The sequence below is a fragment of the Eucyclogobius newberryi genome, unplaced genomic scaffold (assembly GCF_026437365.1).
Source record: "Eucyclogobius newberryi isolate DKJ021-1_F unplaced genomic scaffold, fEucNew1.0.hap1 SCAF_16, whole genome shotgun sequence".
Classification (NCBI taxonomy): Eukaryota; Metazoa; Chordata; class Actinopteri; order Gobiiformes; family Gobiidae; genus Eucyclogobius; species Eucyclogobius newberryi.
The window spans coordinates 9,820,105-9,844,677 of NW_027315790.1; the positions used below are offsets into that span (position 1 = coordinate 9,820,105).

At 39.3% G+C, this 24,573-nt stretch overlaps 1 protein-coding gene across 1 annotated transcript in view; it reads left to right on the top strand.

The window, feature by feature from the left end:
• Positions 1-383: 383 nt before the first annotated feature.
• LOC140361643 (uncharacterized) overlaps positions 384-24,573 on the top strand; it is a 49,681-nt gene continuing 25,491 nt past the window's right edge. Inside the window, exons 1-5 of the mRNA XM_072447395.1 lie at positions 384-571; positions 10,218-10,730; positions 13,570-13,619; positions 15,745-15,878; positions 22,877-23,043. Of these exons, the coding sequence (XP_072303496.1) occupies positions 10,239-10,730; positions 13,570-13,619; positions 15,745-15,878; positions 22,877-23,043 (843 nt within the window). The 5' untranslated portion in view covers positions 384-571; positions 10,218-10,238. The remainder of the gene's footprint in view (positions 572-10,217; positions 10,731-13,569; positions 13,620-15,744; positions 15,879-22,876; positions 23,044-24,573) is intronic.

Here is a 24,573-nt window from a genome sequence, read left to right on the forward strand (position 1 = left end):
TAATAACGGCTTGATGTTTAAATTATTCTAAGGTTCATCATATTTTTAATGTGTCGATGTATATGATTTTTTTTTTTAAATAATTTAGCTCAATGAATATGAACTGTTGCTATCGTGATCATTAGAGTTGTTGTATAGTCGGTTAATTGTTCACTTTCCAGGACACACCTTGAGTGAGTCATGATTGCACGAGTTGACCTTCTTCCCCTTCAGTAAAGACGGTGGTGGCAAGTTGAGACGCCACGAAGGAGTGGCACGGAACAGATTGAACAGAACGAACTGAACAAGCAACAGCAGCAGAGCAGCAGCAGCAGCAGCAGCAACAACAGTCTGTTCATTCTGACCGTCAAGTCACGGGACGCAATTCAAACCTTCTTCTTTGAATCATCGTGGATCGTGTTTTCCCCGTGCGTAAAATGGCACTGGTGTAGCGCATTGTGAGAGGTGTGAGCTTGGAAAGGAGGACATTATATTACTGGAGGTCTTTAGGAATCCGCTGCACACATGTCGCTCATTGTGATCTGAGTTGGACATTCTACTGCCATGGAGAAAGTTTAAGCACTTCGAAGAGGTAAGTGCTTTTGTCTTCATAAAACGATAATGATGCACTGTTCCTGCTCCTCAAATAAAAGTCACACAGGTGGGATGATGATGAATTCTCAGTTAATGTTTTTCCACTTTAATTTAGAGTAATTTCAATCCACATTTTTGGATTAGTTTTTGTTTAAAACTAGTATAGATACTAGTACTACTACTATACTAGTAACGATTGTGTAGTCCTGTTTCAGAACTGGTTCAGCTTCAGTCTAGACCTGGACTAGTCACGTTTTTTACCTGTTGTAGATCTGTGGTGCTCAGAATACAAAATATTTTATTCTTTGTTTGAAAAGTTTGAATTTGAGAACCAGTGGCGAGATCCAAAGAAAGTAATTTAGAATGTGAAGGAAATGATCTACATAAAATATTTAGGAGTTTTAAAGGTGCACTATATAGTTTTTTTGTTTTTTGTTGTTGTCACTTCTAGACTTTTTACCAAGTGTTCCTTTTTTTTTTTTATGAAATTTGTTTTATTATCATGCCACCTGCTGTATAACAACTGTTGCTCTCAGTGAATCAACAACAGCAAATTATTCAATACAAATCTAAGAGGCTAGACTAAAAACAAAGTGACCACACAGTTCCTATGAAAAGCTGTTTGTCATACTGACCTTTATTGATTATATTATGAAATCGAGCGCAAAGCGCTCGCCCACTTCCAAACACTCACTAACGCACTCCTTCACTCATGCACGCCCCGTGCATACTAATTAGTAGTAGGTAGTAGTAGTAATTAGTAGTAGTGACGACCGCGAAGCATGTAATGCAAAAATTGAACATTATTACTGTATAGAGGGCCAAAAACACAAAGTGGGCGGAGCCCACTCAAAATTAACAAAAGTACCCGTCAGTGACCAGGGACCCACACCATGAGGTAGGAAAGCGCTCGCGCTTTCCGAAAATGTATAGTTTATGATATTTGAAAAATGGGAAACATTGTTTTCGTATCGGAATATTATTAGGCCCGAGCCCCAGCAGGGCGGAGGGCCTATTGCTCCCGCAACTGTCTGACCCGTCGCCCCTGGCAAGTACAGTGAACTAGCCCATGCCGAAGGCATGGATCATGCATACTTACTCCTGCTATGACAGGAATGCGCGAAGCGCTGCATTCCTCCAAAAACCCTCCTGGCATTGTCCTGTACGCGAGAATCCATGCCGCAGGCATGGGCCATGCTTGTATCTGCTCAAATCAATGGAAGCCTATGGGGAGTGGGCGGGGCATCCCGACGGAATGGGGAGTGACGAGCGCGTAAGCGCTCGTAATGATGATTCCACCCCATGGCGGCATGGGGAAGGCTTAGAGCTTTCAAACGATGTATAATTTGTTGTTATAGTGGAAACGGCTATATTGTTTTTGCTAAAAATATTATTATTTTTTTTTATTAGGCCCGAGCGCCACAAGCTGGCGAGAGGCCTATTAATCTCGTAAGGCCGTGCGAAGCACGGCTGCGAAAGTGCGCACGTAGTGCGCACGAAATCGAGAGCGAAGCGCTCGCCCACTTCCAAACACTCACTAACGCACTCCTTCACTCATGCACGCCCCGTGCATACTAATTAGTAGTAGGAAAATGGAACATTACCGTTGTAAACGGGCGAAGCCCGTGCAAAAGTGCGCACTAAACGAGCACTTTACATTGAGATGACGACCGCGAAAGCGGTCGTCATCCCCATATAAAGCACTCATTTGCGCTAAGTAGCTCACGAATACGTTCCCCATCTCTTGCATGTTCCGTGCATATAAGCATGTAATGCAAAAATTGAACATTATTACTGTATAGAGGGCCAAAAACACAAAGTGGGCGGAGCCCACTCAAAATTAACGAAAGTACCCGTCAGTGACCAGGGACCCACACCATGAGGTAGGAAAGCGCGAGCACTTTCCGAAAATGTATAGTTTATGATATTTGAAAAATGGGAAACATTGTTTTCGCATCGGAATATTATTCTTTCTTCTTCTTTCTTCTTCTCGGGACCAACCCCCCTATTTTTCACCCAGTGAACATTGACGAAAAGTCACAAAAATGTTCACACCTCTAAAAATCGTGCCTCTCTACATTCTGGCTATTTCCCTTTTCTAAAACAAAAAAAATTGGCGCGTCAGCGCCCCCAAATGTACCAAAAATGCATTGAGAGATGGGAAATGACCCAAAAAAAATCTGATCGTAGAATCATGAAATTTGGCGCCGAGGTAGATGGTGACAAGAGAAGTAAAAAATATTATTACGGCAACGCCGTCCGCCCAACCAAATGTCGGCCATATTGCTTCAAAAATGGCTAAACATGACTTCGGAGTTTTTCCAAACGTCGTACTTTTACGAACTCCTCCCAGGGCGTTGGCCCTAAAAAGCTGAAATTTGGTGAAAATGCTACTGAGGAGTGGGACATCAAAAGTTATCCAAATTACATTGATACCTCTCACGGTCTCTGTGCGGCGAAGCCGCAAACTGTAGCTAGAATTTCAGAAATCTCCCATATTTAAAATTTCTGCCATTTGCGCAGATAAAGTCCGAATTGCGTCAAATTAGAATCAGTTGTTAAACTCTTTGCCCTAAACCTACTTGAAGTGAAATAAATTCATTTGGCGCCACAGCGCCCCCTACAGATTTTATATGGAGGTTAAATGTTTAGTTTTGCGAAATTATATGAAATTTGACACACAACTCAATTTTGGCATCCCCATCAAAAAAGTCAATGAGACCCATGTCATAATTGTTATAGCGTTGCCGTAACGATGACCGAAACCTTTCATGTTATTCCAATGGGGAAATCGCCAGAACATGTTTACACTTTAGACTTTCACAAACTCCTCCCAGGGCGTTAGACATATTAACCTGAAATTTGGTGAGACTCATCTTCAGGACCATCAAAAGTTATCCACATTTTCATTCAAAGAGTCACGGTGTCTGTGCGGCAAAGCCGCACATTTTGCCAAGAATTCAAAATAAAATAGGTTTTTGATGGTAAAACAAAGGGGAGAAGATGTGACAGCGTCACAGATTCAGCAGTAGGCGTAATAAAAGGACAATTGGGGCGCGTTAGCGCCCCCTCCTCTTGCGGCGTGGCGGCGGTGTGGCGGCGGCGTGGCGAGGGCCGATCATTGCCGCTTGCGGCTATATTTTTTACTATTTTTCTTGTTCTTCTGCTTTTTGAGCTGTAATTTGACCCCCTGAACATGCTCAAAAACTCACCAAACTTTGCCCAAAATTCAGAATCGGCGAAAAATTAGATTTTTTCTGGGCCATTTTTTTTTTCGTTAAAAAATGGCGCGACAGCGCCACCGACAAAAGTCAAAATACATTGCGCCTATGGGAGACGCCCCGAGGTCAACTTTGGCGTAAAGCTACGAAATTCGGGACACGCTTTCCTCTCGTGAGGACAAAAAAAAAAGAATTATTGTGGCCACGCCCCCAAACTTACCCTATGGCCGCCATCTTCCTTTGAAAATGAAAACACGCTGTGTTAGCCATTTTGTTCACGTCAAACTTTGACGAACTCCTCCTAGGGCGTTTTGCCCACCGACTTCAAAATCGGCGGACTTCCTCTGGACAAGTGGGGCATCTAAAGTTATCCAATTTTTGGAGATACCTTTTACGGTCTGTGTGCGGCGCAGCCGCAAAGTTGGACAACTTATTTTGGAATATTGCAGATCTAAAAATTGCTCCCATTTGATCAAAACGAGTCCGATTAGGACCAAATTTGAATCAGTTGTTAAACTTTCAAGTTTGGACCAGTTTAGGATGACAAAATTGAAATGGGCGCGATAGCGCCCCCTACAGAGTTGCCTTTGAGTGAACATTGATGGACAAAAACTGGTTTTACACAAATGTTCTAAACTTTGCCCAAAATTCTATTTTGGGGTCCCGAGCAAAAGGCCAATCAAACTTATGCCTTAATTTTTACGGCGTAGCCGTAGCCATGACGGAAACCTCCCATGTTATCCCTAAGGGAAAATTGCTAAATCTCTCGAATATCCACATTTTTTCTGTTTCACACTTTAACGAACTCCTCCTAGGGCGTTTTGCCCACCGACCTCAAAATCGTTGTATGTCCCCTAGACAAGTGGGGCATCTAAAGTTATCCAAATTTTAAGGATAACTTTTACGGTCTCTGTGCGACGGAGCCGCAAACTTTTCCCTGAATTCTGACTATTTGGCCTTCAGAGTGGCCTATAAACAATAGAGTTTTTCCAAATGACATTATATTTTGCACAAAATTCAAATTTGCCATCCTGATCATAAAAGTATGAGAGCCAAAGTCATATTTTGTACGGCGTAACCGTAATGATGACAGAAACATCCCATGATATCCTTATGGGAAAATCGCGAAATTTCTCAAATCACCACATTTTTACGCTTCACACTTTAACAAACTCCTCCTAGGGCGATTGTCTGATCAAACTCATATTTGGGGAAAATCATCTACACAAGCGAGGCATCAAAAGTTATCCATATTTTGATTCTAAGTGCTACGGTCTCTGTGTGGCGGACCCGCAAATATATGTCACAAATGGGAAAACAGCGGAATCTCTAAAATGACCACATTTTTACGCTTCACACTTTAACGAACTCCTCCTAGGGCGATTGTCCGATCAAGTTCATATTTGGGGAAAATCATCTACACAAGTGAGGCATCAAAAGTTATCCATATTTTGATTCTAAGTGCTACGGTCTCTGTGTGGCTGACCCGCAAACATATGTCACAAATGGGAAAACAGCTAAATCTCTCAAATTACCACATTTTTATGTTTTACACTTTAACGAACTCCTCCTAGTGCGTTTTGCCCACCGACCTCAAAATCGGTGTACGTCCTCTAGACATGTGGGGCATCTAAAGTTATCCAAATTTTAAGGATAACTTTTACGGTTTCTGTGCGACGGAGCCACAAACTTTACCCAGAATTTGGACTATTTGGCCTTCAGAGTGGCCTATAAACAATACAGTTTTTCCAAATAACATGACATTTTGCACTAAATTCTAATTTGCCATCCTGATCATACAAGTATGAGAGCCAAAGTCATATTTTGTACGGCGTAACCATAGCGATGACAGAAACATTCCATGTTATCCTTATGGGAAAATCGTAGAATTGCTCAAATCACCACATTTTTACGCTTCAAACTTTAACAAACTCCTCCTAGGGCGATAGCCCGATCAAGCTCATATTTGAAGAATATCATCTACACAAGCGGGGCATCAAAAGTTATCCATATTTTGATTCTAAGTGCTACGGTCTCTGTGTGGCGGACCCGCAAATATATGTCAGAAATGGGAAAACAGCGAAATCTCTAAAATGACCACATTTTTACGCTTCACACTATAACGAACTCCTCCTAGTGCGAAAGCCCGATCAAGCTCATATTTGGGGAAAATCATCTATACAAACGGGGCATCAAACATTAGTCATATTTTGATTTTAAGTGCTACGGTCTCTGTGCCATGGAGCTGCAAATATACTGTCACAGATGGGAAAACAGCGAAATCTCTGAAATGTTCACATTTACGCTTCACACTTTAACAAACTCCTCCGTGGGCAATAGCTCGATCAAGTTAATATTTGGGGAAAATCATCTACACAAGCGGGGCATCAAAAGTTATCCATATTTTTATTCCAAGTGCTACGGTCTCTGTGCGGCGGCGCAGCAAATTTGACTGACACTTGTGTTCATTTGCACTGGATTGGCCATGTCCAATGTGTCCCCGTCTGTCAAGTTCTTTTTTAATTCAACACACAATAAGGGCGCCATCTTTATCAAGTCGAAAGCGCAGAGTCGGAAGGCCGGCGGCCCGCGAGGGCCGTTGGATGCCGCTTGCGGCTTTAATTCTTTCTTCTTCTTTCTTTCTTCTCGGGACCAACCCCCCTATTTTTCACCCAGTGAACATTGACGAAAAGTCACAAAAATTTGCACACCTCTAAAAATCGTGCCTCTCTACATTCTGGCTATTTCCCTTTTCTAAAATAAAAAAATTGGCGCGTCAGCGCCCCCAAATGTACCAAAAATGCATTGAGAGATGGGAAATGACCCAAAAAAAATCTGATCGTAGAATCATGAAATTTGGCGCAGAGGTAGATGGTGACAAGAGAAGTAAAAAATATTATTACGGCAACGCCGTCCGCCCAACCAAATGTCGGCCATATTGCTTCAAAAATGGCTAAACATGACTTCGGAGTTTTTCCAAACGTCGTACTTTTACGAACTCCTCCCAGGGCGTTGGCCCTAAAAAGCTGAAATTTGGTGAAAATGCTACTGAGGAGTGGGACATCAAAAGTTATCCAAATTACATTGATACCTGTCACGGTCTCTGTGCGGCGAAGCCGCAAACTGTAGCAAGAATTTCAGAAATCTCCCAAATTTTACATTTCTGCCGTTTGCGCAGATAAAGTCCGAATTGCGTCAAATTAGAATCAGTTGTTAAACTCTTTGCCCTAAACCTACTTGAAGTGAAATAAATTAATTTGGAGCCACAGCGCCCCCTACAGATCTTGTATGGAGGTTAAATGTTTAGTTTTGAGAATTTTTATGAAATTTGACACACAACTCAATTTTAGAATCCCCATCAAAAAAGTCAATGAGACCCATGTCATAATTGTTATGGCTTTGCCGTAACGATGACCGAAACCTTCCATGTTATTCCAATGGGGAAATCGCCAGAACATGTTTACACTTTAGACTTTCACAAACTCCTCCCAGGGCGTCAGCCCTATTAACCTGAAATTTGGTGAGACTCATCTTCAGGGGTGGACCATCAAAAGTTATCCACATTTTTATTCAAAGAGTCACGGTGTCTGTGCGGTAAAGCCGCACATTTTGCCAAGAATTCAAAATAAAATTGCTTTTTGATGGTAAAACAAAGGGGAGAAGATGTGACAGCGTCACAGATTCAGCAGTAGGCGTAATAAAAGGACAATTGGGGCGCGTTAGCGCCCCCTCCTCTTGCGGCGTGGCGGCGGTGTGGCGGCGGCGTGGCGAGGGCCGATCATTGCCGCTTGCGGCTATATTTATTATTATTATTATTATTATGTTTAATGCATATTTATGAATTGGCAAGCACAATGCAGTCAGACATGGTTACAAACCAGACTTTGCAGCTGATGCGACACTCACAAATTGTATAGCAAGCACTAATTTTCAACTCCCGTCCCCTGTTGGGCTTTTCAACAATAATTAAACATTATTGACTATAAATACACCCTGCAATTGTACACATTCAAAACTCATTCATTCAACCTCACTCATTCACTCTGACATTATTTACACATGGGAGTAAATAACATTCCTTGTGCTTTTTTGAGCTCTGAAATGCTCTCTTACCGCCCCTGTAAGAAAATGCTGACGCACTGTCCTGTCCAGTTTACAAGAAGTTTCACAAAAAGATAATAATGTGGAAAGCCAAGGGGTGAATGTCGCATCATGGTTGAGCAGTTCATGAAACAATGTCTCGTGACAGCATGCAATAATTTATTTGTGAAAAGAATATCTCTAATCTGATCAAAAGGGTGTGTTACAATGATGAAAGCTTTTTTTCCTGCAATCTACTGATCCACAAGCAGATTCTTCCACCATTCCTGGCTGGCACAGTTCACAGGGAGGAGGCATGACTTCAGAAGGGCCACATGTGGTATGGGTGGATCTCTCATTATCATAAGGGGGGCCTGGACACAGCACACGGCCTATACTTCCTGGTTTGGAGCAATGTGTTCCCATTGGCTTTACAGGCTTGTGGTTTAGTACATCATCTAGTGATCATTGTTATTTACGTTAACATGATTACCATCACAATCAAGAAGGAGCAGAGAGAAGAAAAAAAATATTTTAAATATCTGCCCCTTTCTTGAAAAAAGATGGTTCTGATCACATTTGGTTTAGACAACTTGTTTTACGTTTTACATACAATTTTACATTCACAAATCTTTTTTTAAATGTCTTGCCCTACCAGAAATATCTCGCAATATTAAAAGGAAGCATACTATTGATACTGCCCATTTAACTCACTCCAAATACATATAGGTGTTGAAGGAATTGATTTATCTAAGATTTTCCACAATATTCATATTCATATTCAATATATCATGTACCTTTTTAATACTGTGATATATTTCTCGTAGGGCAGGGCAATATGGCCTGGAATGTATATCTGAGAAAACTGTCAATATAACAATATAATTTACCATATAACTGACACTAGACAAAATGCTTCAGAATGGTGGCCTTTTACAGGCTTTTTAAGTTCTAAGTTTTGCTTCCAGCATAAAATCCATCCTGTCATCATTTGTTTTGTTTTATCTGCAGAGCTTGAGCTGCTCCAGGCATTGGGGGCTTTATAGTGTTCATGCAATTGAATTGAATGCCCAAAGCAAATAACATAGTTCAAGAGCAATAGGAAATGGTAAAGCCCAGATTACTCACAGTCATTGGTGCCACCATCTTATTTTTTATCTTTTTTATTTATCTTTTTATTTTAAAATTTTTATTTTATTTTTCTCTATTCCCTATTAAGAATATGAGAGGTTCTGTACATAGGAGTTTTGTTTATACGAGTTTTTTTCTATGAAGAGGGTCCCCATGTGTGGTCAAATTAAAGGCAAATCTTATCTTAAATTATCCAGACCAAACCTGTCTCTTGTATGTAGGCTATACTAAACATTAATTTATTTTCTTTCAAATCTTGTTCTCCAAATTACTGATGTCCTTCCTATTATATTCTCTCCTGTCTGAATGTGTTTCAGACTTCTTTTGAATCTCCTTCACACACAGAAAAAGCCAAATAGACCATAATTAAGCACAAAGCCGATGGAACACGGCAACATTTGTGTAATTTGTATGTATGAATAGCCGTCATTATTTTTTCTAATTTATTCAACATTGAGGTGGATGTTTACAGTGGTGGAAAGTAACTAATTACAATCCTCAAGTACGGTTAGCATAATTTGAATAGATGTCATTTTTGAGGGGATTTTCAAATGGCAATGGTTATTTTTATGTTATTGTAGCACTAGTAACTCATTCTTTAATACTTTGAGTTGTAGTATTCATGTGTATATTGCAGTTTTATCAATGTACATTTAGACATTTTTAATTTATTTAATATGGACATAGCATACATTGGACGGACCAGATGCAACGTTTTAAGTGTTATAGCAGAATATGCTAATTTTCAACACCTGTCCATAGGGTCAATTTAGAGTTGTCAATTTTTACCTAACACATGCATGTCTGCACATGCAAATGTACTTATTGTTAAATCTGGGGTACCTGACTTTTGTTGTTGTAATTTAGTAAATTTTGTGTTTTCCCTGAAAGAGTATCTTGTAAAAGCAGTTCTTTTACAAGATACTCAGAGCCAAAATGAGACTACTGTGCGCTGGCTGCAGCAAATTAAGTATTTGAATATTGCGTGTAGTCTCTGTTAAGACATTTGCCAAACAAACAAAACCATAACAAAATAATCAACGTGCATTCTTATGAGGCTTGTTGGACTTGTAATGTGAACCTGCTTGTTTCCATGGAGATAAGCATAATGTCATATTGTCAAACATCCCAGTAAAAACCATAACAGTTCCATGGAGACGAGCAGAAAAGTATAGTGAACATTTGACAAAACTGTTTCTGTTTATTTTGCAGTACCTTCTCCACCTTCTCACCATGCGGCGTTTCAGCTCCGAAGGCTCGCTCTTGGATCTGGACTTCCTTCCTTGGAAAAAAGTCACGCTCAAGAGCCCAGACGACCCCAGGAGCCGAGACTCTGGGACTTACACTTTGCACGAATACTCGGATGAACCGGACTGTGCCAGGACTGGATGCTTCCCGCCGCTTATCCGCGAACCGAACAGGAAGAGGGAGCTCACCAAAGAGCGAAGCATCAGTACGGAGAATCTGAACGATATTAAAAAGGATAATAAAATCCGGGATATGAACCGGTTGAGTGTTTGTACCATAAGTGAAGGGTGCCGGGCATACAGTGACGGACAGTTGGCGTCCGGGGCTAAAGGCAGCACAGAGAGCATAGAGAAAGAAGAGGAAGTGTCCCCTGCGTCTCCCACCGACACCGCCTGCTCGTCCAACCCCTTCAAGTCCCATCGAAGGGCCAAGCTGCACGCGGCCAAACTGCATATCAAGAGTCTCTTTGGAGGACAGGTAAAGGCCGAGCATTTGTGTTTATTGGTATTGATATGTTTTTGTTTTACAACTTAAAATGATGTGCATGTTATTTGGTAGTCTGAAAACCTCTAGCAAAATTGAGAGCTGAAGCTTTTTGAAATGATGAATTGGAAGCAGAACTATCAGTGAAGACGGTTCAGCATCAACTTAACACTTCCCTATGGACATTTTTATCAGCTTTGCCAGTTTTTCATCAGCCCACTATTTTTTGTCAGTTTGTCAAGTTTTTAATCTTTATTATTATTTTTGTTATTATTTTTATTATTATTTTTTTATATTTTTAAACGCACTAAAATTGTTTTGGTCCCACTTGTTCTAAGAACCTAAATGTCAGCTTACAAAAACATCTGTAAAAATACTCATGTGGGCAGGCTGCAGTGTCTGACGGTCTTGCTGCATGTCCTTCCCCAGTCTCATCCCCATTTCACGTTGCACTGTCCTGTCTAGTAAACCCTATTGGCCAAAACATCCCAAAGCAACAACATATTTTCTCACATTTCACATGTAAAAATGGGCACACCCTTCCATAAAAGTGAAGCCAGGGTGTAACGGGGGGGTACGTTTTCATTTTTGTGTAGCCTCAGAAGACAATGATTTTTTTTTTAAAAACCTCACGCTTAGGACCCTAAAGGCACTCACAAAAACAGATTTAAAAAAATGAAATATATATATAATATAAAATTGTAAAGATTGATCCCTGTCCTAATCAAAAATGTGAACGGTTAGATTATAGTTTCAAATCCAATCAAATCAATTTATTTTTGTAAGGCCCAAAATCACAACAACAGTCGCCTCTGAGGGCCACAGGGAGAAATGAATCAACAATGTCTGTGGTGGCGATGGAGTCAGACAATGTCTGTGGTGGCGAGGGACGATGTCCCAGGGTCCTCTGTCCTTAGACTCTCCTTCTCGGCCAGGAAAAACTACAAAAAAACCTCTTTGGGAAAAAAGCGTAGAAACCTGGAGGAGTTCCAGTGAAGGAGAGATCCGACTCTCACAGACGGACAGACGGACACGAGGGAGACTGGAGCTGGACCCACTCTTCAGGCAGATGAGGGACCGTCGGAGGCGAGCTGGACCCACTCTTCAGGCAGATGAGGGACCGCCGGAGTCGAGCTGGACCCACTCTTCAGGCAGATGAGGGACTGTCGGAGGCGAGCTGGACCCACTCTTCAGGCAGATGAGGGACCGCCGGAGTCGAGCTGGACCCACTCTTCAGGCAGATGAGGGACCGTCGGAGGCGAGCTGGACCCACTCTTCAGGCAGATGAGGGGCCGTCGGAGGCGAACTGGAGCCACTCTTCAGGCAGATGAGGGACCGACTGAGGCGAACTGGACCCACTCTTCAGGCAGATGAGGGATGAGTTTGAAAACTTTGATTTCACATGTACTGTAAAAATGTGATAGATTTGGCATACTTCAAGGACATTGATGCCAGGGTACAAAGGGGTACCTTTTTAAGTGTCCTAGGAAGGTTCAAGTTTGTCCAGAATTTAAAGTTTGTAGTATTTTTTTAGCGTTTGCATATCATCAGTTTACATCAGCTCAGAAGAGTCTTTCCTATTCCCATTACCCCCCAGCAAAGCTAGAGGGTAAACTTAAAGGTGGAATGGATGGAAATTTTTTATCATATTTCCTCGTGGCGTGGATAAATCATTTGTCCTGCCACGTATCAATCATAAAACGAACCTACCGCTCACCTGCAGCCGCGTGCGGTTCGTCCCCACGTTTCCGCGTGCCTAAGCGCATGGATCCATCATAATATAGTTCCCTCAATGTACGGAGCAAAATGAAGACGGAGAAAGACAGTTCGAGCTGACTCAGAAGTAGACGGAAATCTACGGGAGACGAGAGATGCGATGCACTCCGTTGTGCTAATAAACAAACGCACGTGTGTGTTGTATCAGTCCGCACGGGGGAGTGCGCATGCACACTTCTGCCTGCGTTCTCAAATCGCCGAAAAATCGTCCATTGCGTCCATTATCTGAATATATTTAAACACAATTTTCAGAATAACTACAGACATATTGCATAACCCCATTTCTGTTAAACCTTGTGAAAAGCTATAAAGCCATCTGAAACTTTCTTCATTATGTTAGCCGAGTACAGAAACACACATACATTCTCATAATACAGTACCTGTTCTTTGGCTAAGTGAGTCTCTTCGGGGTCGTTGTATTCACACTCATGCTTCAATGCGATCAAGTGCCTCATGGATATTAGTGTTAGCGCTCGCCTTGGGAGACTACATGCATTAGGATGCAAGGACACGTCTGCCACTCCAGTCACACAATACATTTGTAAATACTATCTATACAGAGCGGCAGGAAAAACATCGGGCCAGGAGAAGGGGATTATGCTAGTGTTGTTGTGAGGCTGCACATTTAATGATAATAAATTGGCTAAATATGCATTATAGAATGTATGGTTATAGAATGTATGGGAACAAAGAAATGTGCGAACCCTGTAGCTAACCACAACATTGTATCAAATGTAAGGGTTTGTTGGATTAAAATGTGTATTTATTGTTTTCCTCAAAAATCACAACCTCATTATTGTGACTCGGAGTGAAATCCTTAATTTATTTTCATTCACACATTTATTATCCGACCAGCTTTAAAAAGTCAATATATATTTTATTACATTAGATTATGATTATTATCAAAATGGCATTTGTTCAATCTCAAAAATGTATTAAATTAGATGTCAGCACTGATGATACCATTTAATGAGAGATGGATCTAGTTGCATCCGTCCCTTTTTGAAAACACTTGAGTATGCCAGTGTGCCTCAGGCTAACTGCCATTTCTTTTCAGAGTCCTCACTCCTCACACTCAAACCTCTTCAACCCAGAGCACAAGGAAAGGTCAGTGCAATGGTTATTTTCACTCTGCACTAAAGACTGCATCTGCCAAATCATCCTCTGGTATAAAACATTACGTCCTCTTGGAACGTTCTCTACATTTACCACTTGTACTTCATTGCATGTGATTTGAACTGAAACTATTTCAGTTCTAAACATGACAAAATCAAAGGCATTTTTGCGCAGAAACAACCTCAATCAGCGAAACATTTTGGAACTGCGCAATTTGGAACTTTTTTTTAGCTTCTGCTTGGGAGTGAGTACTTTCCAGTCATAGCAGGAACTTTTCAGCGATGTGGTTTTGTATTACAAAATGTTTGCAACACACGCACTATACAAATTTACTGTTAAAGAAGTATTAAATTAAAACGTACATAGGCTATTATTTTAACTTCTGAGAATTGTAAACTGGAGTATTGATGTAAAACAGCCTAATAATTGAGACGGATTCCTTTACTTTCTGTTCAAAACTGCAGAGCTGACATGCCCCGCCTTTTCATTTCAGCATAGTGAGCAACGGATTTTAATTTTACGTGTTTTTAAAATTGTGGCATTTTTTAACTGAACATGTATGAAGATCAGTGCTAGTTAGTCAGGTCCTAACCGGAGGGACGGAAGTGATCTGGTTGCCATGGTAATGACTTAAGTGGATATTACATTATTTGGTGTATTCATACCTGTTTCAATATGAATTGTATTTTTACTCCAAAGTAGCATTGCAGGGCTCAGATTAAGGATTTTCACTTGTATGGCGGCGCTGCTAAACAATCCGTTAATTTTTCCAAATTTTGTATAGCAATTTGATAATTGCATAGCAAAACACGAAAGTGACAATTAATATTTTCCATTGATATAACACGATTATTTAATTTAAAATGTATTTGTAAACATTCTATTTAAAAAAAAAACTCTTAACAAATTAACTTTTAAACACTTAAAAATAAAACAGAAAACATGCAAATAAAATTAGTTGTTGAACAAATTAATCAACACAAAGTCAGATGGCCTTATTTACAACTTTCTTCCATATCATCATCAATCAGATGACTATTTGCAGGAGTCTGATTTACATATTAATTGTCATTACACTCACAAAAAATATGTATTAAGCTTCTGATGGAAAAATAAAGGTTGCTGTGGTGTCCATCATGGTGTATTTTATATGTTATTCAAATTGTACCGCTCTATTTGACATTCCATTCCATTTTTCGTTTTGCTATTTGATGACTAAGTACTCTCGTCTCGGCTCCGGCTACACATTTGATGACGGCCCCTAAGCACGCGTCTCGTCTCGACACATTCGGAGCCGTGTAATTCGCTGTGCCCAAAATACGCATCTGATTATTTAAAACAAGGTTGTAGTCACTTGGCAGTGTAAATATGAGTATTTTGGCATGTGAATGATCTGCAAAGACCTTTGCGTTTAGGAGCTATTGACCGACGCTAAATTTACCACACGTGGCTCCGCCCACTTTCAGACTCGCGATCTGAGGCAACAGCGGGACTCGTTAAGTCACACAGTGTTCTACATTGTGTCATGCCGTTATTGATGATTGTTTGACGAGTGATCTGTACTTTTAGGCGCTTTGGCTATACTGACCGCTTATTCTGAACCCTGCATTGTGGAGAAAAGTTGAAAAAACTGTAGGGAATTACATCACATTAGGGACTCATTTCACTCACATTTAAACTGGCCTAACTGTTTTTTGTGTGTGTTTTTTTTACTGGTTTATGTTTTATTTCATAGCATAAGATGAGGATGTTTTTTCAAGTCATGCCACCAGAAGAGGCCTTTGTTCCTCCCTCCGTTTATGTCATCAATAAGCTAAATGTTTTCCAAAATGCATCTTAAACAATCATTTAACAAAATAAAGGTGTTATCAGGTATTATTATTCGTCAAATCATAACTATCGTGTAATTTAGATAAATTTTGGTCCTTGTTTACAATATGGTTGTTAGATAACAATTGTGGAATTTCATCTACAACCAGGAAGTAACATTCTAAACATCAAACTGGGGAAATCTAATCATGTTCAGTCTGACCTGTCATAAACGTATATAAAAATGATGTGACTATTACATAATCTCAATTTAATAACCTCCCAACTGTATGCTTGTGTCCTCCAGTGTGGAAGAGAGGAGGTCCCGGATGATGTTCATGCGTCAGTGGAGTCAGGTGGGCCACGGGAGGAAGAGGAAGATGAGCCGAGATGAGCTGCAGCGCTGGTCTGAGTCCCTTAGCTCCCTGCTCTCCAGCCACGGTAAGTCCTGCACAACCGGCACCACAGTCTGAACACTAGTGATGAGGCTGAGGAGGAACGATCAGGCTGAGGAGGAATGATGAGGCTGAGGAGGAATGATGAGGCTGAGGAGGAATGATGAGGCTGAGGAGGAATGATGAGGCTGAGGAGGAATGATGAGGCTGAGGAGGACTGATGAGGCTGAGGAGGACTGATGAGGCTGAGGAGGAATGATGAGGCTGAGGAGGAATGATGAGGCTGAAGAGAGAGAGAGAGGGGCGAATATCAAACCAAGCCGTCTGCATTTCCGGGTTGGTGAGGGGGTCCAAGGTCTGGGTGATATTTCTTAACTATTATGTTAAGGGTGTTGCACAACCCTTATTATTATCAATTATACACTTAGGATAGACTACGAAACGTGAAAAAAAGAATGTTATGGCACCTTTAAGCTTTGTTGTGTAGGCAACGGCGACAGACCGGATGTGATAGGAAGTAGAAAAGATTACAAATACATTCGTTGTTTGTAGTTTATTTATAGGCCTGTCTAGCTGAATGGACCAGGACTCCTCTGAAATCCTCTGACTATCCTGCTTACATAAAAGATGCATACTATAAATCAGGGGTCCCCAACAGCCGGGCTGCGGACATCTGCTACTTGGCCCCAGACTCAAAAGTAATATTAGATGTATTGTTTCTTGCTATATCCCTGTGTTTTACCAGAGCCAAATGAACATCAATTACAAAATATTTAGTACAAAGGTTTGTACACATTTTATGCTGCTGTTTTTGGTTTTGTTATTTTAAAGATTGTGGCTCCTTTGTGGATATCGACGGCCTCTCTGATCCATCGGCAGACCTCTTTGTTTATAATTGTTTAACCTTCTTTTGTCAAATCAAATCGTGCAGAATATTGAGCCTTGTTTGCGTTCACTGCGTCTGCACATTCACGCTATCGTGCAACTCTCAGTTTTTGTCCCCCAGAGCTAGCATGGATGCGGTTGCTAGGAGTTTGATTGCTACCAAATCCCTGTTTCATTAGTTGGACGTACTGTGGCAGCGGCAATATTAGTTTTATCGCTCACTTTCTTTCCCAATAGCATTCTCGCACTAAAGAAATGTGTAGGAAACTCAGATCGGCGGAAAGTGGCAAGGCAATTAGATGTGCGAGGGTAATAACAACTTCACAATAAAGCCCATTATCAGAGAGAAGGGCTGTAGTAGTAGTAGTAGTAGTAGTAGTAGTAGTAGTAGTAGTAGTAGTAGTAGTAGTAGTAGTAGTAGTAGTAGTAGTAGTAGTAGTAGTAGTAGTAGTAGTAGTAGTAGTAGTAGTAGTAGTAGTAGTAGTAGTAGTAGTAGTAGTAGTAGTAGTAGTAGTAGTAGTAGTAGTAGTAGTAGTAGTAGTAGTAGTAGTAGTAGTAGTAGTAGTAGTAGTAGTAGTAGTAGTAGTAGTAGTAGTAGTAGTAGTAGTAGTAGTAGTAGTAGTAGTAGTAGTAGTAGTAGTAGTAGTAGTAGTAGTAGTAGTAGTAGTAGTAGTAGTAGTAGTAGTAGTAGTAGTAGTAGTAGTAGTAGTAGTAGTAGTAGTAGTAGTAGTAGTAGTAGTAGTAGTAGTAGTAGTAGTAGTAGTAGTAGTAGTAGTAGTAGTAGTAGTAGTAGTAGTAGTAGTAGTAGTAGTAGTAGTAGTAGTAGTAGTAGTAGTAGTAGTAGTAGTAGTAGTAGTAGTAGTAGTAGTAGTAGTAGTAGTAGTAGTAGTAGTAGTAGTAGTAGTAGTAGTAGTAGTAGTAGTAGTAGTAGTAGTAGTAGTAGTAGTAGTAGTAGTAGTAGTAGTAGTAGTAGTAGTAGTAGTAGTAGTAGTAGTAGTAGTAGTAGTAGTAGTAGTAGTAGTAGTAGTAGTAGTAGTAGTAGTAGTAGTAGTAGTAGTAGTAGTAGTAGTAGTAGTAGTAGTAGTAGTAGTAGTAGTAGTAGTAGTAGTAGTAGTAGTAGTAGTAGTAGTAGTAGTAGTAGTAGTAGTAGTAGTAGTAGTAGTAGTAGTAGTAGTAGTAGTAGTAGTAGTAGTAGTAGTAGTAGTAGTAGTAGTAGTAGTAGTAGTAGTAGTAGTAGTAGTAGTAGTAGTAGTAGTAGTAGTAGTAGTAGTAGTAGTAGTAGTAGTAGTAGTAGTAGTAGTAGTAGTAGTAGTAGTAGTAGTAGTAGTAGTAGTAGTGTTGGCTTCCTGGCTTATTTCAGTACTGTGTGACTTGTTGATGCTTTAGTCTAGCTGTGTGCTATTAAAAAAAAAGTCTTAAAAGCTTAATGTAGTCAATATGCTATTATTTTAACATTAGTGTTTCTTGCACCATTATTTTAATGTTAAGGATAGTTAGGCCCTGTCTCAATACCCACACTGCATTCTGCACACTACACACTACTCTACAAGGGCGCAGGGGTGGTAAGAATGAGAATGGGCACAGTCCACACTTCAGATAATTTGCATAGTGACATCGAGATGAGGTGAAACGTCTAGCAGCGTAAAACTGCGGTCAAACGTGTTGATAAACTGCAGTTAAATTAATTACTAAGCCACAGCAAAGCTAGTTTTAATCAGTTGCACCCGGTGCCAAGTTGCTATGGCAAGTGAATGTATTATGGAGATGATGGTAGCCTGAAGGCCACACTTGCTGGAAGTGTGGAGAGACATGTGGTGAAGTGCGGATCAAAACGTTCTAAAGAACTGGGAAATGCGAGTATTGTTACTTACCTGGTACACGATACATTCTAAATACTTAAACTTAACATTGTCAGCTACCACAAAGTAAATTATTAAGCAAAAAATAAACTAAGAAATAAAACATTCCTTGAAAGGGAAGGAAGTCATAATTTTAGGGCCGTTTGTCATTTTTTGCCTCGTGCTTGTACCAAGGAAAAGTGATTTGTAAAATATGTTTTCGCAGCTGAAGAAAAGAGTGTTTGTGGAATGTTAATAACTAGCATAAATAAACGCCATGCTTTATTAAGGCCATCAAAAGTAAACCTGGAAAATGTTACCGTTTTTACTATTAAGTAATGTCTTGGAACACTTAGTACTACTTGAATAATATCCATTTGAAGGAACTCTTTATAAATATAATACTTTATAATAACTACACTTTTAGTAGTTTTTGTAATGAAATATAGTTGCAAAATGCTTTACAAAACTTGCTTTACAAAACTTGTCTAGATGCCAACCAGGTCTGAACCAGGACTTACCCAGAATTAAAAAAGGAATATTATTGTCCCACATGGGGAAATTTCATTGGTGCAACGCAGGTAGATACAGAGGTAGATCCAGAAGAACAGATCACTTATAGGAAGTCTGAAAAACACTTTCAGTAGAAGATCTCCTATAAATAAATAAAACTCCCATAGACAAATAAATAAATAAATAAATACATAAATACCATTGCATGTGATCCCGACAGTAATTGCACATGAATATGTGTCACGACAGCACATAGATTGCACATGAATTTCACATGAATTGCACATGAATTCCAACAGCAATTGCACATATGACAGAGTTGCACATCAGTATTAGGTTAGGTCAGTATTGCAAGTGTTCAGTACTAACAGTTTTTGTTATAAAGTCTGACAGCAGCAGCCATGTTGGTTCCTGGTTTGAAGGAGAGAAACGGCTTCAGTTCCCTGACATTTGGACAAGCAGCAAAGAACAAAACCTGCTCAGATGACTCAACCTTCAGTTGGATGCATTTTTGGCATAAACAACATGAAAACACAGATTTTGCCTCAATTCTCCAGTTCAATATTTAAGTTCGAACAATACTGCTTTTGAATAATAAGTCACTTTGGCCATCAGGATTCAAAAGTGCTCTGAACAAAACGGAAATGGCTATATTGTGAAAGTCAATACATTGCAAAAAATGAAATAAATGAAACACACTTTTTGCTTCGTAAAATCTGCTTTTTTAGTCCCAATACTGATTCTGGGCTTTTGAGTATCTGCCGGTACCCAATATCAACCAATACCAGGTTACTTTCCTTAAACCCACTTCATCACGTTCTCAAAAGTTTTGTACACCCATTACATGCAATTGTAAAGCTTTGTAAAAGGTTGAAGTTGGTTCAATGATGTTTGTGTTCTAAAATGGCTCATTGATGTGTCCCAAAGGTTTGCCACCCGCTTGTCTACACGGAGATTGACTACTGAGTGTACTGTGGAGCATTCAAAGCAAAGTAATAACATAATGTTGGAGATAATCAGGAAAGTTAATCATACTATATGGATGTTTTGTCACACCAGTTTCAGCTTCTTTTGCTATGAACCCTACCAGGACCTCTGAGGCTCACACAGATGGGTTACTATCGGTTACTTGGAGCATTCAAGACTAAATATTTGCCTTTTCCCCATCTCAAACTGTAACTCACTGCTTTAAAAGGTCTGCAAATACTATGTGGGCTCGTTATGAATGGTATGTATCTGACTTGTTTGACAGCGTTTCTGCTTCAGATTGTGCAGATCCAGTTCCTTACGTTTTATCTGCTGTGAGCTGTATCCCTGTGTAAACCCTTGTACTTCCCCTTCTCCTTCTGTCTACCGCGTGGTATAAATCACTTCTATAGTCTGAGAACGCACCATAGTGTTTCAGACCGCTCACGTCCTTGAATGTATTTACTGGATTGAACTGGGACTAAATCAGTATAAACAAGATCAGATCCTAATCAGATCCAAGCCAGCCCAAGACTAGAGTAACTGAGTAACAGGACTAAATTGTGATATAATAATGGCTAAATCAGGACAAAATGAGGACAAAAATCATGGGAAAATGAGGACAAAATTGTGATATTATCATGGCTAAATCAGGACAAAATCATAAAAATCTAGACTAAATCAGGGCATGTTTCACTTGGTTCACTTTGGAGCAGATTGGGATGATCCGCAAGTGTCCTTACCAAATGCTGACTTGACTAGACAACTGAGGAAAATACCCTTATTTAAAACAAAACAACTTTTTTTTATTTTTTTATTTTCAATTAACTTTTTTGTTTTGTTTTATTTATCATACCTTCAAAACAACATTCACGATATGATATTATCTAACGTTATATATATTGTCCATCTCTATTTCCAGTGCATAATGCGTGATATTATCCACCCAAACCACGTCCTACAGCGTTACAAACTTGGAATTACTGAACGTCTTTTTGCAAATCACTAAGATCTGCCTCATATATTAAAAAGTATAATTCAGATATGATTTAGATTTTATTTATTTATCAAGCAAACCAGTCTGGGGGGGGCAGGGCTGGTCAAAATGTGGCTTATGTTTACATTTGTTTCTGGTTTGAACACAAAGATTAATCCTTATATCGACTTGGTTTGCTCTTCTTCAACACCTGAATTAAGTAATTAAGTGTATATAATATCTCTCTATCTCTCTATCTAGTGTGTGTATATGTATATATATATATATATATATATATATATATATATATATATATATATATATATATATATATATATATATATATATATATATATATATATATATATATATATATATATATATATATATATATATATATATATATATATATATATATATATATATATATATATATATATATATATATATATATATATATATATATATATATATATATATATTACAAATGGAACCAAAGTCGTCTCTAGTGCGTGGATGGTGGTTATTGGAGACCCAGATGCAAAGAAAGAAAAGCTATTAGCGCGAGCTGATCTTATTTAAAAATGTAGAGTTGCAAAAGTTCTTGAAGATGTAAAAGTCTGGTGTTTTGCTGAAGTAGAAAATAATACATTTTATTTGTAGATGTTTCTGGAGTCATTGTACGCATGAGATTTCTGATCGCGTTCGTGCTGCTTCCAAAAAGCTCACTTGAAAGCAGCCTGTGTGTACTGGGTAGAAAACATGAACAAGACTAGCATTATTTCATCTACTGCTAAACGACTAAAATGTGTGTGTGTGTGTGTTTTATTATCTTACCTTGTTATGTTATGTACTCGACTTAAAGGGGCTGTACCCGATTCTTCTTAAGTAAAAATTGGTTTGTTGTAGTTCACAAGTACTAGCACTAGTAATCAAATACAAATATCTGCACTAAGGTAAACATGCAAATTGTATTAATATGTAAAAGGATAAAGCTTAAGGACTACAACTGATTACACTGGCTGTTTGCATCGATTAGTTGAAGAATCATGACTAGTCTGCTAAAAAACAAATGTAGTTGTAATTTGATAATTGTAATTGTTTTCTGGACTATACAGACTCTAAAACACATTCGAAAATATATTTTTAGATCAAAGACGGTGCCATTATTCAATTAAATGTTAAAAGGTAAACAATTTCTGATTTGTATCAATAAGCAATTTATTATGTATTAGTAAGTATTGGTAAATATTCTCTATCTAGAAGCCTTCAGTCACTATATTTCAACCTTGATTGATAATGTATTTAAAATGAACAAAGTAAATAATAATTTGACTTGTAAACTAATAAAAAATAATTGCTGACTAGTCGACTACTAAAATAATCATTAGTTGCAGCTCTACTTTATTGTCAGGCATCAAAAGAATCAAAGACAAACTTTACTTTTCTTTTTTCCATTTGTTCTTGAGCGGCTGGCAGCTTGTCATTTGACTTCATTGACATCACACTAGGAAATTTCATAACTGGGTCACAAAATTGGAACATAATTATACTGCACTACAGTTGTTTACATTACAATCGCTCAGATTTTCTGCTCATAGTATACGTAGCATACATAACGTATAGACTGTAACAACTCAAATCAAACAATAAAACCAAGAAGGTGTTCAAATCAACCCAAATATGGATCCAATGAAGTTAATTTATCAACCCGGACAGTGTTTACACATTTGTAAGTTATAAATCAACATCTGAATGTCAATTTCTGCTTCTGCTGTCATTAGCTCTCTGTAGAAGTTAGCAACATTAGCATGTGGATGTAGCCATGACGACGTGTAACGCTAACAGGTGTTTATGTTCTTTCAGTTGGAGTGTCTGTGTTCGGGGCGTTCTTGCGCTCAGAGTTCAGTGAGGAGAACCTGCAGTTTTACCTGGCCTGTGAGCAGTACAAGCACTCGTCTAATAACTTCAGTCTGCAGAGGAGGGCCCGGGACATCAGCAACACCTACATCCTGCCAGGGTCGCCAAGAGAGGTACTCACTATGTACTCTCGGCACACTGACAAGTAGGACTTTTAAATGATTTATCATTTGAAAGTCACAAAAACAGCCGTACCGTAAAAAACATGTAAAAAAGTAAACAAAACCAACCCAATAAACAGCTCCTGTCACTCTAGTGTCAGAATACTCTTAAAGATGACTGTGACAAAGTAGCTTCGTCAGCCAGTCCGGGGAGACCAGGGCGGCATGGCGCCAGCGCACGCACGCTCACACATACACGCACGCACGCATACACCGGTACCGGCACGTCCCTTACCTGTCCCATAACTGTTCCTGGTTCCTTTTCTCCATAGCAGTAATCACGGGTGCTCACTTGGTTGCTGTTTAACCACATTCCTTCGCCATAACTCGGTCCCAAATCCACATCATCATCCCCTCCGTGTTTCGGCCGGCCAACACGAACTCCGCGGACTTCCGCATTATAAACCCGTCAATGACGGGCGCACATAGGTGACGTCACTGGTGACGTCAAGAAATCCGCCGTTTTTGGGTGAAAATTATTATTTTTTTTGTTTTTACGATAAACGTCCACACAAAGTGGTAGTGTTGTGTAGGAATATATTTCGGTTTTTTTTAGTATTATTTATTAAAGTATTCAGGTTCTGTGTAGAGGAATATTGTTTTTTTCTGTTAATTGCTTTGGGGGAGGAGCCTCCTAGTATATAAAAAGACGTCTTGCACCACAAAAGAGGTGTGTGGATGAGGAGGGAGCTAGGTGCACCGCAGGCACGAGCTCCAGAGCCAATGCTGGATATAATTTTTGGACAATCCATGTAAATATTCTGTAAATACTTATTTTTGCACTCTGTTTTTTGCACTTCCGGGAATAAATTCACTAGATTCACAACCCTTATTCTTTGACTTTGCCATAAATTTATTTAGTTAACAAGTACCCACCACAATGACTTATTGTGCTTTTGTCTGCTGTATAGCTATAATCTATGACACCCTTGGATCATTAAGTTTTATTTTGGACATGTTGATCTAAAAAAACTGCTTACTTCTGGGCTGGAAACCATTTTTAATGTACGTCGCCATTTGAAGAGCTGCAGTTTAGTGAGCGGGGAATTAAAAAAAAAGTGTTCCAAATCCTTCATTTGTCACCGTTTAAGAAAATAAAATGCAGAACTAAGTAAATTAAGAGACGTGTAGGTGTATCGGTGGGGAATCTGGGAAGTGTTGAAACTGTCGGAGCAATTGCGTCTTGTCAGCAGGAGAAACATGCATGAATCACTCTAAATACAACTTTAGTAGAGTAAATGAGAAGGGAAAACGTTTGTAATATGGGTAAAAGCTCCTAAAAGTTGGTTTTGCATATTAGGTCTCCTTTAAGTAAGTGTAGGATTTCAAAATCTCGATTGATTTAACATTAGGCTCACTGAAAAGTCTATGATGTGTTACGTCACAGTCCAGAGCTCTATTATTACCAAGGTGAAGTGAGAACTCTCTAACTTTAGTTACTTCTTAACTGCTGTTTAAAGACGCTGTTAGAATTTGTGGTTG